This window comes from Aquarana catesbeiana, linkage group LG13 (genome assembly GCF_042186555.1).
Source record: "Aquarana catesbeiana isolate 2022-GZ linkage group LG13, ASM4218655v1, whole genome shotgun sequence".
NCBI lineage: Eukaryota > Metazoa > Chordata > Amphibia > Anura > Ranidae > Aquarana > Aquarana catesbeiana.
In genome coordinates, this window is record NC_133336.1 from 12,868,478 (window position 1) to 12,881,100 (window position 12,623).

At 44.6% G+C, this 12,623-nt stretch overlaps 1 protein-coding gene across 4 annotated transcripts in view; it reads right to left on the reverse strand.

Annotated features, from left to right (window-relative positions):
- Positions 1 to 12,623, reverse strand: part of SYNE3 (spectrin repeat containing nuclear envelope family member 3) — a 152,308-nt gene that overhangs the window by 48,264 nt on the left and 91,421 nt on the right. For all 4 annotated transcript variants that reach the window (XM_073609387.1, XM_073609386.1, XM_073609388.1 and 1 more), the window contains exons 10-11: positions 9,361 to 9,504; positions 3,705 to 3,839 (exon numbers count right to left, since the gene is read on the reverse strand). In XM_073609387.1, the coding sequence (XP_073465488.1) occupies positions 3,705 to 3,839; positions 9,361 to 9,504 (279 nt within the window). The remainder of the gene's footprint in view (positions 1 to 3,704; positions 3,840 to 9,360; positions 9,505 to 12,623) is intronic.

Here is a 12,623-nt window from a genome sequence, read left to right on the forward strand (position 1 = left end):
GACTGGCCCCACCCGCAGCGCCCCTATCCCCCATAGACTGGCCCCACCCGCAGCGCCCCTATCCCCCATAGACTGGCCCCACCTGCAGCGCCCCTATCCCCCATAGACTTGCCGCACCCGCAGCGCCCCTATCCCCCATAGACTGGCCCCACCCGCAGCGCCCCTATCCCCCATAGACTGGCCCCACCCGCAGCGCCCCTATCCCCCACAGACTGGCCGCACCCGCAGCGCCCCTATCCCCCATAGACTGGCCCCACCCGTAGCGCCCCTATCCCCCATAGACTGGCCCCACCCGCAGCGCCCCTATCCCCCATAGACTGGCCGCACCCGCAGCGCCCCTATCCCCCATAGACTGGCCCCACCCGCAGCGCCCCTATCCCCCATAAACTGGCCCCACCCGCAGCGCCCCTATCCCCCATAGACTGGCCCCACCCGCAGCGCCCCTATCCCCCATAGACTGGCCCCACCTGCAGCGCCCCTATCCCCCATAGACTGGCCGCACCCGCAGCGCCCCTATCCCCCATAGACTGGCCCCACCCGCAGCGCCCCTATCCCCCACAGACTGGCCGCACCCGCAGCGCCCCTATCCCCCATAGACTGGCCCCACCCGCAGCGCCCCTATCCCCCATAGACTGGCCGCACCCGCAGCGCCCCTATCCCCCATAGACTGGCCCCACCCGCAGCGCCCCTATCCCCCATAAACTGGCCCCACCCGCAGCGCCCCTATCCCCCATAGACTGGCCCCACCCGCAGCGCCCCTATCCCCCATAGACTGGCCGCACCCGCAGCGCCCCTATCCCCCATAGACTGGCCCCACCCGCAGCGCCCCTATCCCCCATAGACTGGCCCCACCCGCAGCGCCCCTATCCCCCACAGACTGGCCCCACCCGCAGCGCCCCTATCTTCCATAGACTGGCCCCACCTGCAGCGCCCCTATCCCCCATAGACTGGCCGCACCCGAAGCGCCCCTATCCCCCATAGACTGGCCCCACCCGCAGCGCCCCTATCCTCCATAGACTGGCCCTACCCGCAGCGCCCCTATCCCCCATAGACTGGCCCCACCTGCAGCGCCCCTATCCCCCATAGACTGGCCCCACCTGCAGCGCCCCTATCCCCCATAGACTGGCCCCACCCGCAGCGCCCCTATCCCCCATAGACTGGCCCCCGCAGCGCCCCTATCCCCCATAGACTGGCCCCACCTGCAGCGCCCCTATCCCCCATAGACTGGCCCCACCCACAGCGCCCCTATCCCCCATAGACTGGCCCCACCCACAGTGCCCCTATCCCCCATAGACTGGCCCCACCCGCAGCGCCCCTATCCCCCATAGACTGGCCCCACCTGCAATGCCCCTATCCCCCATAGACTGGCCCCCGCAGCGCCCCTATCCCATAAAGACTAGCCCCCGCAGTGCCCTATTCCCCATAGACTGGCCCCACCCGCAGTGCCCCTATCCCCCATAGACTGGCCCCCGCAGTGTCCTATCCCCCATAGACTGGCCCCTGCAGCGCCCCTATCCCCCACAGACTGGCCCCCGCAGCGCCCTATCCCCCATACCCCAACAGTCCAAGGGCAAGACCAATGCATGGTCCATAGCTACAACCTAAGACAATAACTACCCAAAACTGTCCAGTTCTGGAAAGTGCCAAGGGATCATTTTTAGGTTTCAATTTGGGCTTTAAAGTGGAATGCCTGAATATATTTGGAAGAAACCCCAAACATGTTCTCATACTAATGGGTTTTTTTTTTTACATGGTGGGCAAACTATGAGGCCACAGAGATTAGAATCATTGCTGAGAATGTTACTTCTTTCTGCAACTTTGAACATTACATAAATGTGTTATCATATGTCTTACCACAAGATGGTGCTGTTGCATGAGAACAAGTCCTGGATATGATATCCCAGACTGAACCTTCTGCGGATTGGAAACCCAGCTCTGTATTTATAGGCATCAGTCCAAAAATAGTAAAACCCCTTATAGAGTTAGAACTATCAATCAATATACTGTATAACGTGAATCCAACATAAATATATATATATATATATATATATATACGCTCACTGCTCACTTTGTTGGGTACATCTTGCTAGTAGCGGGTTGGACCCCCTTTTGCCTTCATTCTTGGTGGCATAGATAGAACAAGGTGTTGGAAACGTTCCTCAGAGATTTTGGTCCATAGTGACATGATAACATCACACAGTTGCTGCAGATTTGTCGGCTGCACATCCATGGTGCGAATCTCCCGTTCCACCACATCCCAAAGGTGCTCTATTGGATGAGATGTGGTGAGTGTGGAGACCATTGGAGTACAGTGACCTCATTGTCCAGTGGTGAGATGATTGGAGTTTTGTGACATGGTGCATTATCCTGCTGGAAGGAGCCATCAGAAGATGGGGACACTGTAGCCATAAAGGGATGGACATGGTCAGCAACAATACTCAGGGGGGCCGTGGGGTTTATACGATGCTCAATTGGTACTAAGGGGCCCAAAGTGTGCCAAGAAAATATCCCCCCCACACCATTACACCCCCACCACCAGCCTGAACCGGTGATACCCCATCCCCCACACCATTACACCCCCACCACCAGCCTGAACCGGTGATACCCCATCCCCCACACCATTACACCCCCACCACCAGCCTGAACCGGTGATACCCCATCCCCCACACCATTACACCCCCACCACCAGCCTGAACCGGTGATACCCCATCCCCCACACCATTACACCCCCACCACCAGCCTGAACCGGTGATACAAGGCAGGATGGATCCATGCGCCAAATTCTGACCCCACCATCTGAATGTCGCAGCTGAAATCCAGACTTATCAGACCGGGCAACGTTTTTCCAATCTTTGGTGATCCTGTGCCAATTGTAGCCTCAGTTTCCTGTTCTTATCTGACAGGAGCGGCACCCGGTGTGGTCTTCTGCTGCTGTAGCCCATCTGCCTCAAGGTTGGATGTGTTGTGCGTTCAGAGATTGCATTCTGCATACCTTGGATGTAACGAGGTGGTATTTGAGTTACTGTTGCCTTTTCTATCATCTGGAACCAGTCTGCCTATTCTCCTCTGACCTCAACAAGGCATTTTCCTCCACACAACTGCCGCTCACTGGATATTTTCTCTTTTCCCAACATTCTCTGTAAACCCCGAGAGATGGTTGTGTGTGAAAATCCCAGAAATACTCAGACCAGCCCGTCTGCCACCAACAACCATGCCACGTTCAAAGTCATTTCAATCCCCTTTCTTCCCCATGCTGATGCTCGGTTTGAATTTCAGCAAGTTGTCTTCCCCACGTCCAGATGCCAAAATGCATTGAGTTGCTGCCGTGTGATTGGCTGATTAGCGATTTGTTTTACCGAGCAATTGAACAGGTGTACCTAATAAAGTGTCCAGTGAGTGTATATACTGTATATTTTATTATAGATACATGTATAAGTATATAAAATACATAAAGTATATTGTAGTTAATTTCTTCAATAGAAACAAATTTCTATCACATCGTTTTAAAATAAGTGAATCCTTTGTTGGAGATATGAGACAATATAGATCAACAACTTCTCAATGCTGTGTGTTATACTTTACAAATAATACATCACTAATATAAAATGATATAATGTATATGAATATAAATTGTCACCAGGACCCCAAACCCTCCTCATCTATTGGTTATTTGTAGCTATTATGTGTTTATTTCCAGGTTTTACCTCTAAAGACATCTGTAAGGTCAGGTAATCAGACAGCAGTTTGCTGGCTCGGTGGGTATGATTCCGACTGGCTTCCATCTTGGAGTTTAACTCTTTGATGGGAGGATGGAGGTTTGTTAATTCATCCAGGAGAATCTGCAGAGGAGCAAAATAAATCAATATTAGAAAGGGGAGCTGTGTGTAATATACTCTCTACCTCCCGCCTGAACAATGTTTATAAACAATGTTATTTTGTATCTCTCCATCTTCTCTCTAAACAATGTTTATAAACAATGTTACTTTGTATGTCTCTATTTCCCATCTGATTAATGTTTATAAACAATGTTACTTTGTATCTTTCCATCTTCTATCTAAACAATGTTTATAAACAATGTTACTTTGTATGTCTCTATCTCCCATCTGATTAATGTTTATAAACAATGTTACTTTGTATCTTTCCATCTTCTATCTAAACAATGTTTATAAACAATGTTACTTTGTATCTCTCCATCTTCTCTCTAAACAATGTTTATAAACAATTTTACTTTGTATCTCTCTATCTCCCACCTGATCAATGTTTATAAACAATGTTACTTTGTATCTCTCCATCTTCTCTCTAAACCAGGGGGTCTCAAACTGGCGGCTCTCCAGCTGTTGTGAAACTACAAGTCCCATGAAGCATTGCAATGCTGACAGTTACAAGCATGACTCCCACAGGCAGAGGCATGATGGGACTTGTAGTTCTGCAACACCTGGAGGGCCACCAGTTTGAGACCCCCCTGCTCTAAACAATGTTACTTTGTATCTCTCCATCTTCTCTCTAAACAATGTTTATAAACAATGTTACTTTGTATGTCTCTATCTCCCATCTGATTAATGTTTATAAACAATGTTACTTTGTATGTCTCTATCTCCCATCTGATTAATGTTTATAAACAATGTTACTTTGTTTGGAAGGAAAAAAAGAAGAGCAGTATTGGGACTTTAAATGAGGATAGTGGGGCCGTTCTATACCCCTCCTCCATCCCGGTTCAATATTATAGTAAAAGGGAGAACAGGTGCGGGACTTTAAATGAGGCACACGGGAGCAAAAGTATAAATGAAATAAAATGGTAATTTTTAATAATATTCATACACAAATTCATATATTCACATACTTAGGCACATAGCCCCATAATGATAATTGTGTTACCATCATAAAATGCATTCCAACAAGGACTTCTTTAACAAGCATATGAGGACATGTTTTTTGGCAATCATGCCCATATTCACAATTCAACAGGTATGATTTTTTTTCACCCCCTTAACTGCTATACTCTTTCGATTGCTCTGGTCCTTTTCCCACGCTTGATTCCTTCACTCTAACCCTTTCTTGTCACTCTCTCTCTTTTTTTCTCCTCCCTTTTCCCCTAATTCTTCTCCTTTTATTCTACTTAACTTTCATGTATCCCTCATCTCTTCTTACCCTTACCACACTTATCATCCATTCACTCAGGTATTGATTTTTGTTTTTTTTAGGGTCCCCTTCCTTTGAGGTCACTTTCATTACCCACATGCCGGGACGGACTGACAACTCATGGGGCCCCCGGGCAATAGGAGATTATGGGGTCCCCGAGCAAAAGGAGAAGATTATGGGGCCCCCCGGGCAATAGGAGATTATGGGGCCCCCAGGTAATAGATTATGGGGCCACACAGTATACACACACAAACACACAATATACACACACAGTATATACACACAGAATACACATACACACACTGAAAAGGCACTGGAGAGGCGGGGCAGCTATAATCTTGGGATTTTTAAAAAAAAAACACCCTGGGTTTTATTAAGGCTGGCAACCCTGATGGGGCCCCTTAGTGGCATGGGGCCCTCGAGCAGTGCCCAAGTGCCCAAATGGTCAGTCCGCCCCTGCCCACATGTATTTATTTTCCACACCCTGACCCAATCTGGGGGGTTTCTCTGTGCTCGGTTCTTCGTCCGGATACGCTCCCCCAGCTTCGGTTCATGGCATTTCTGGCTGGCCTGACATTCAGGGCTGCACCGCCATTGCGCAGATATATTTGTAAGTTTGTGGTCTTCATGTATTAATGTGGGATCTCATGTTCTGCATTTGCCCACTTGCTTTTCAAACTATTTAAACACTGCTGTCTCCCATATTCATAGGTGCTCACCGCGGTTCTGCTCCTGATGAGTGGCTATAAGGTCCTGAAACGCGTAGAGCTTACAACTACCGTTATGTGTACACAATTACCAACTATGTATGGACGCTCCAATTTCACATTTTGATTCTGTTATATTTTTTCTAGTGACACTTCTGTGTCACATATTCATTGAATTATTAGTATTTTTCCCTATACCTATGTCCTCATATGCTTGTTAAAGAAGTCCTTGTTGGAATGCATTTTATGATGGTAACACAATTATCATTTATTTATTTATTATTTATTTATTTCAGGTACTTATATAGCGCCGTCAATTTACACAGCGCTTTACATATATATATTATACATTCACATCAGTCCCTATACCCTCAAGGAGCTTACAATCTAAGGTCCCTAACTCACATTCATATACTAGGGCCGATTTAGACAGGATCCAATTAACCTACCAGCATGTCTTTGGAGTGTGGGAGGAAACCGGAGTACCCGGAGGAAACCCACGCAGACACAGGGAGAACATGCAAACTCCAGGCAGGTAGTGTCGTGGTCGGGATTCGAACCAGCGACCCTTCTTACTGCTAGGCGAGAGTGCTACCCACTGCACCACTGTGCCACCCAATCATTATGGGGCTATGTGCCTAAGTATGTGAATATATGAATTTGTGTATGAATATTATTAAAAATTGCCATTTTATTTCATTTATACTTTTGCTCCCGTGTGCCTCATTTAAAGTCCCGCACCTGTTCTCCCTTTTACTATAATATTACTTTCTATCTCTCTATCTCCCATCTGATCAATGTTTAAAAACAATGTTACTTTGTATCTCCCCATCTTCTCTCTGAGTGGGTCTAAACAATGTTTATAAACAATGTTACTTTGTATCTTTCTATCTCCCATCTGATCAATGTTTATAAACAATGTTAATTTGTATCTCTCTATCTCCCATCTGATCAATGTTTAAAAACAATGTTACTTTGTATCTCCCCATCTTCTCTCTGAGTGGGTCTAAACAATGTTTATAAACAATGTTACTTTGTATCTTTCTATCTCCCATCTGATCAATGTTTATAAACAATGTTAATTTGTATCTCTCTATCTCCCATCTGATCAATGTTTATAAACAATGTTAATTTGTATCTCTCCATCTTCTCTCTGAGTGAGTCTAAACAATGTTTATAAACAATGTTACTTTGTATCTTTCTATCTCCCATCTGATCAATGTTTATAAACAATGTTACTTTGTATCTCTCTATCTCCCATCTGATCAATGTTTAAAAACAATGTTACTTTGTATCTCCCCATCTTCTCTCTGAGTGGGTCTAAACAATGTTTATAAACAATGTTACTTTGTATCTTTCTATCTCCCATCTGATCAATGTTTATAAACAATGTTAATTTGTATCTCTCTATCTCCCATCTGATCAATGTTTATAAACAACGTTACTTTCTATCTCTCTATCTCCCATCTGATCAATGTTTAAAAACAATGTTACTTTGTATCTCTCCATCTTCTCTCTGAGTGGGTCTAAACAATGTTTATAAACAATGTTACTTTGTATCTTTCTATCTCCCATCTGATCAATGTTTATAAACAATGTTACTTTGTATCTCTCTATCTCCCATCTGATCAATGTTTATAAACAATGTTAATTTGTATCTCTCCATCTTCTCTCTGAGTGAGTCTAAACAATGTTTATAAACAATGTTACTTTGTATCTTTCTATCTCCCATCTGATCAATGTTTATAAACAATGTTACTTTGTATCTCTCTATCTCCCATCTGATCAATGTTTATAAACAATGTTAATTTGTATCTCTCCATCTTCTCTCTGAGTGAGTCTAAACAATGTTTATAAACAATGTTACTTTGTATCTTTCTATCTCCCATCTGATCAATGTTTATAAACAATGTTACTTTGTATCTCTCTATCTCCCATCTGATCAATGTTTATAAACAATGTTAATTTGTATCTCTCCATCTTCTCTCTGAGTGAGTCTAAACAATGTTTATAAACAATGTTACTTTGTATCTTTCTATCTCCCATCTGATCAATGTTTATAAACAATGTTACTTTGTATCGCTCTATCTATACATATGCTGTATGTATTCAGCAGCTCCCAGCAGTCATGATTTGCTGGTAGGTCTGAGTGGAAGAGGGACAGAAGGAGAGGACGTACTATACTCTGTACCGCTATATATGGATGTACAGTATGTAGGTCTGAGTGGAAGGAGAGGACGTACTATACTCTGTAGCTCTATATATGGATGTACAGTATGTAGGTATGAGTGGAAGGAGAGGACATACTATACTCTGTACCTCTATATATGGATGTACAGTATGTAGGTCTCAGTGGAAGGAGAGGACATACTATACTCTGTACCTCTATATATGGATGTACAGTATGTAGGTCTGAGTGGAAGGACAGGACGTACTATACTCTGTACCGCTATATATGGATGTACAGTATGTAGGTCTCAGTGGAAGGACAGGACGTACTATACTCTGTACCGCTATATATGGATGTACAGTATGTAGGTCTCAGTGGAAGGAGAGGACATACTATACTCTGTACCTCTATATATGGATGTACAGTATGTAGGTCTCAGTGGAAGGAGAGGACGTACTATACTCTGTAGCTCTATATATGGATGTACAGTATGTAGGTCTGAGTGGAAGGACAGGACGTACTATACTCTGTACCGCTATATATGGATGTACAGTATGTAGGTCTCAGTGGAAGGAGAGGACATACTATACTCTGTACCGCTATATATGGATGTACAGTATGTAGGTCTCAGTGGAAGGAGAGGACGTACTATACTCTGTACCTCTATATATGGATGTACAGTATGTAGGTCTCAGTGGAAGGACAGGACGTACTATACTCTGTACCTCTATATATGGATGTACAGTATGTAGGTCTGAGTGGAAGGACAGGACGTACTATACTCTGTACCGCTATATATGGATGTACAGTATGTAGGTCTCAGTGGAAGGACAGGACGTACTATACTCTGTACCGCTATATATGGATGTACAGTATGTAGGTCTCAGTGGAAGGACAGGACGTACTATACTCTGTACCTCTATATATGGATGTACAGTATGTAGGTCTGAGTGGAAGGACAGGACGTACTATACTCTGTAGCTCTATATATGGATGTACAGTATGTAGGTCTGAGTGGAAGGAGAGGACGTACTATACTCTGTACCGCTATATATGGATGTACAGTATGTAGGTCTGAGTGGAAGGACAGGACGTACTATACTCTGTACCTCTATATATGGATGTACAGTATGTAGGTCTCAGTGGAAGGAGAGGACGTACTATACTCTGTATCGCTATATATGGATGTACAGTATGTAGGACTGAGTGGAAGGAGAGGACATACTATACTCTGTAGCTCTATATATGGATGTACAGTATGTAGGTCCCGTCTCCACATCCGGTAAGGAAACCTACAACCTCTAATCCAAAACCAGCCCCATATCAGACCCTCCCCCAACCAACCTGCAGCCGCTGTAGTTGGGCCTCCTTCCCAGGGATATCCGGCTGCATCTCATTATCTTTGGCACATTTCACTCTCAGCGCCGATAGTCTCTGGTGAAGCATTTTGTACGCCGAATCAAACTCCTCGCTCTGCGCGGCCAGACCCTGAAATACAAAGTGAAGAGAGTTCTCCGTCCTCCTCTACTATCTGCTCACAGGAATCTGCAGACTTTCCAGCTTCTGGGGAGAAATTCACACAACCTCCTTGTGATAGATAACGCCACCAATATCACAGGTGTCAGCGCCATGTGATGTCATTCCTTCCCAGGCACCCCGAAGCACCGCGCCGATCGATGTGCATTACACCGAGCGATTCCCACTCCATTGTGCTGCATTCGGCACTTCACTTCATTTTTTCTCTCTTTTCATCTCCTTTACTTTCTTTCTTTATCACTTAGATTCCGCTCATTGTTTTGTGATCATCTTGTGTTTTCATACACATTATATTTTATATACAAGTATATGAAAAAGTATTCATACCCCTTGACCTTTTCCACATTTTGTCATGTTACAACCAAAAACGTAAATGTGTTTTATTGGGATTTTATGTGATAGACCAACACAAAGTGGCACATAATTGTAAAGTGGAAGGAAAATGATAAATGGTTTTCAAACTTTTTTACAAATAAATATGTGAAAAGTGTGGGGGGTACATTTGTATGGCGCCCCCCGGAGTCAATACTTTGTAGAACCTCCTTTCTCTGCAATTACAGCTGCAAGTCTTTTTGGGGATGTCTCTACCAGCTTTGCACATCTAGAGAGGGACATTTCTGCCCATTCTTCTTTGTAAAATATCTCAAGCTCTGTCAGATTGGATGGAGAGCGTCTGTGAACAGCAATTTTCAAGTCTTACCACAGATTCTCAATGTGATTTAGGTCTGGACTGTGACTGGGCCATTCTAACACATGAATATGCTTTGATCTAAACCATTCCATTGTAGCTCTGGCTGGATGTTTCGGGTCGTTGTCCTGCTGGAAGGTGAACCTCCGCCCCAGTCTCAAAAGTCTAGCAGACTCTTATGCCCCGTACACGCGATCGGAAATTCGGCCAGCAAAAGGCCGATGAGAGCTTTTGGTCGGAAAATGCGACCATGTGTATGCTCCATCGGACTTTTGCTGGCGGAATTCCAGCCAGCAAAAGAGTGGGAGCATGTTCTCAATTTTTTGGTCGGAAAAAGTTCAGATCGGAAATTCCAATCGTCTGTAGCAATTCCGACGCGCAACATTCCTACGCATGCTCGGAAACAATTAGACGCATGCTCGGAAGCATTGAACTTCATTTTCTCGGCTCGTCGTAGTGTTGTACATCACCGCGTTCTTGACGGTCGAAAGTTCAGCGAAAATCCGAAGTGTGTACGCGGCATAACAGGTTTTCTTCTAAGATTGTCCTGTATTTGTCTCCATCCATCTTCCCATCAACTCTGACCAGCTTCCCTGTCCCTGCTGAAGAAAAGCATCCCCACCACATGATGCTGCCACCACCATGTTTCACAGTGTGGATGGTGTGTTCAGGGTGATGTGGAGTGTTAGTTTTCCCCCACACATAGCGTTTTGCTTTTAGGCCAAAAAGTTGAATTTTGGTCTCATCTGACCAGATCATCTTCTTCCACATGTTTGCTGTGTCCCCCACATGGCTTCTCACAAACTGCAAAAAGGACTTCTTATGACTTTCTTTCACCAATGTCTTTCTTCTTGTCACTCTTCCATAAAGGGCAGATTTGTGGAGAACACGACTAATAGTTGTCCTGTGGACAGATTCTCCCACCTGAGCTGTGGATCTCTGCAGCTCCTCCAGAGTTACCATGGACCTCTTGGCTCTTCTCTGATAAATGTTCTCCTTGCCCGGCCGGTCAGTTTAGGTGGACGGCCATGTCTTGGTCAGTTTGCAGTTGTGCCATACTCTTTCCATTTTCCGATGATGGATTGAACAGAGCTCCGTGAGATGTTCAAAGCTTGGGAATTTTTTTTTTATAACCAAACCCTGCATTATACTTCTCCACAACTTTATCCCTGACCTGTCTGGTGTGTTCCTTGGCCTTCATGATGCTGTTTGTTCACTAAGGTTCTCTAACAAACCTCTGAGGGCTTCACAGAACAGCTGTATTTATACTGAGATTACATGACACACAGGTGGACTCTATTTACTAATTAGGTGACTTCTGAAGGCAATTGGTTCCACTAGATTTTAGTTAGTGGTGTCAGAGTAAAGGGGGCTGAATACAAATGCCCCCCCCCAACACTTTTCACATATTTATTTATATAATTTATTATTTTGCTTCCACTTCACAATTATGTGTAACTTTGTGTTGGTCTATCGCAGGGGTGGGCAACCTCGGCCCTCCAACTGTTTTAAAACTACAAGTCCCATGAGACATTGCAAGACCCTGACAATCACAGGCATGACTCCTAGAGGCAGAGGCATGATGGGATTTGTAGTTTCACCACAGCTGGAAGGCCCAGGTTGCCTACCCCTGGTCTATCGCATAAAATCCCAATAAAATACAGTTACATTTTTAGTTGTAATATGAGAAAATGTGGAAAATTTCTAGGGGTATGAATACTTTCTCAAGGCACTGTACATATCCACTTGCTGACCAAACGTTTTCTGGCACTTTTTTGTTTAAGTAAAAATCTGTATTTTTTTTTGCTAGAAAATTACTTACATTATATATATTTTTTTGAACAGAGACCCTAGAGAATAAAATGGCAATCGGTGCAATTCTGGATGTCATACACAATGTTTTTTTTTTTCTTTTAAATATGCTTTTTTGAATTTTAATGCAAAAAAAAAATCAATAGATAACAATTTTTTTTTTGTAAAATATAAAAGATGATGTTATGCCTAGTAAATAGATACCTAACATGTCTTGCTTTAAAATTGTGCACGCTCGTGGAATGGCGACACACTTTAATACCTAAAAACCAATGATGGGGCACTATTCCTCCCACTGATACCAATGATGGGGCACTATTCCTCCCACTGATACCAATGATGGGGCACTATTCCTCCCACTGACACCAATGATGGGGCACTATTCCTCCCACTGATACCAATGATGGGGCACTATTCCTCCCACTGATACCAATGATGGGACACTATTCCTCCCACTGACACCAATGATGGGGCACTATTCCTCCCACTGATACCAATGATGGGACACTATTCCTCCCACTGACACCAATGATGGGGCACTATTCCTCCCACTGATACCAATGATGGGGCA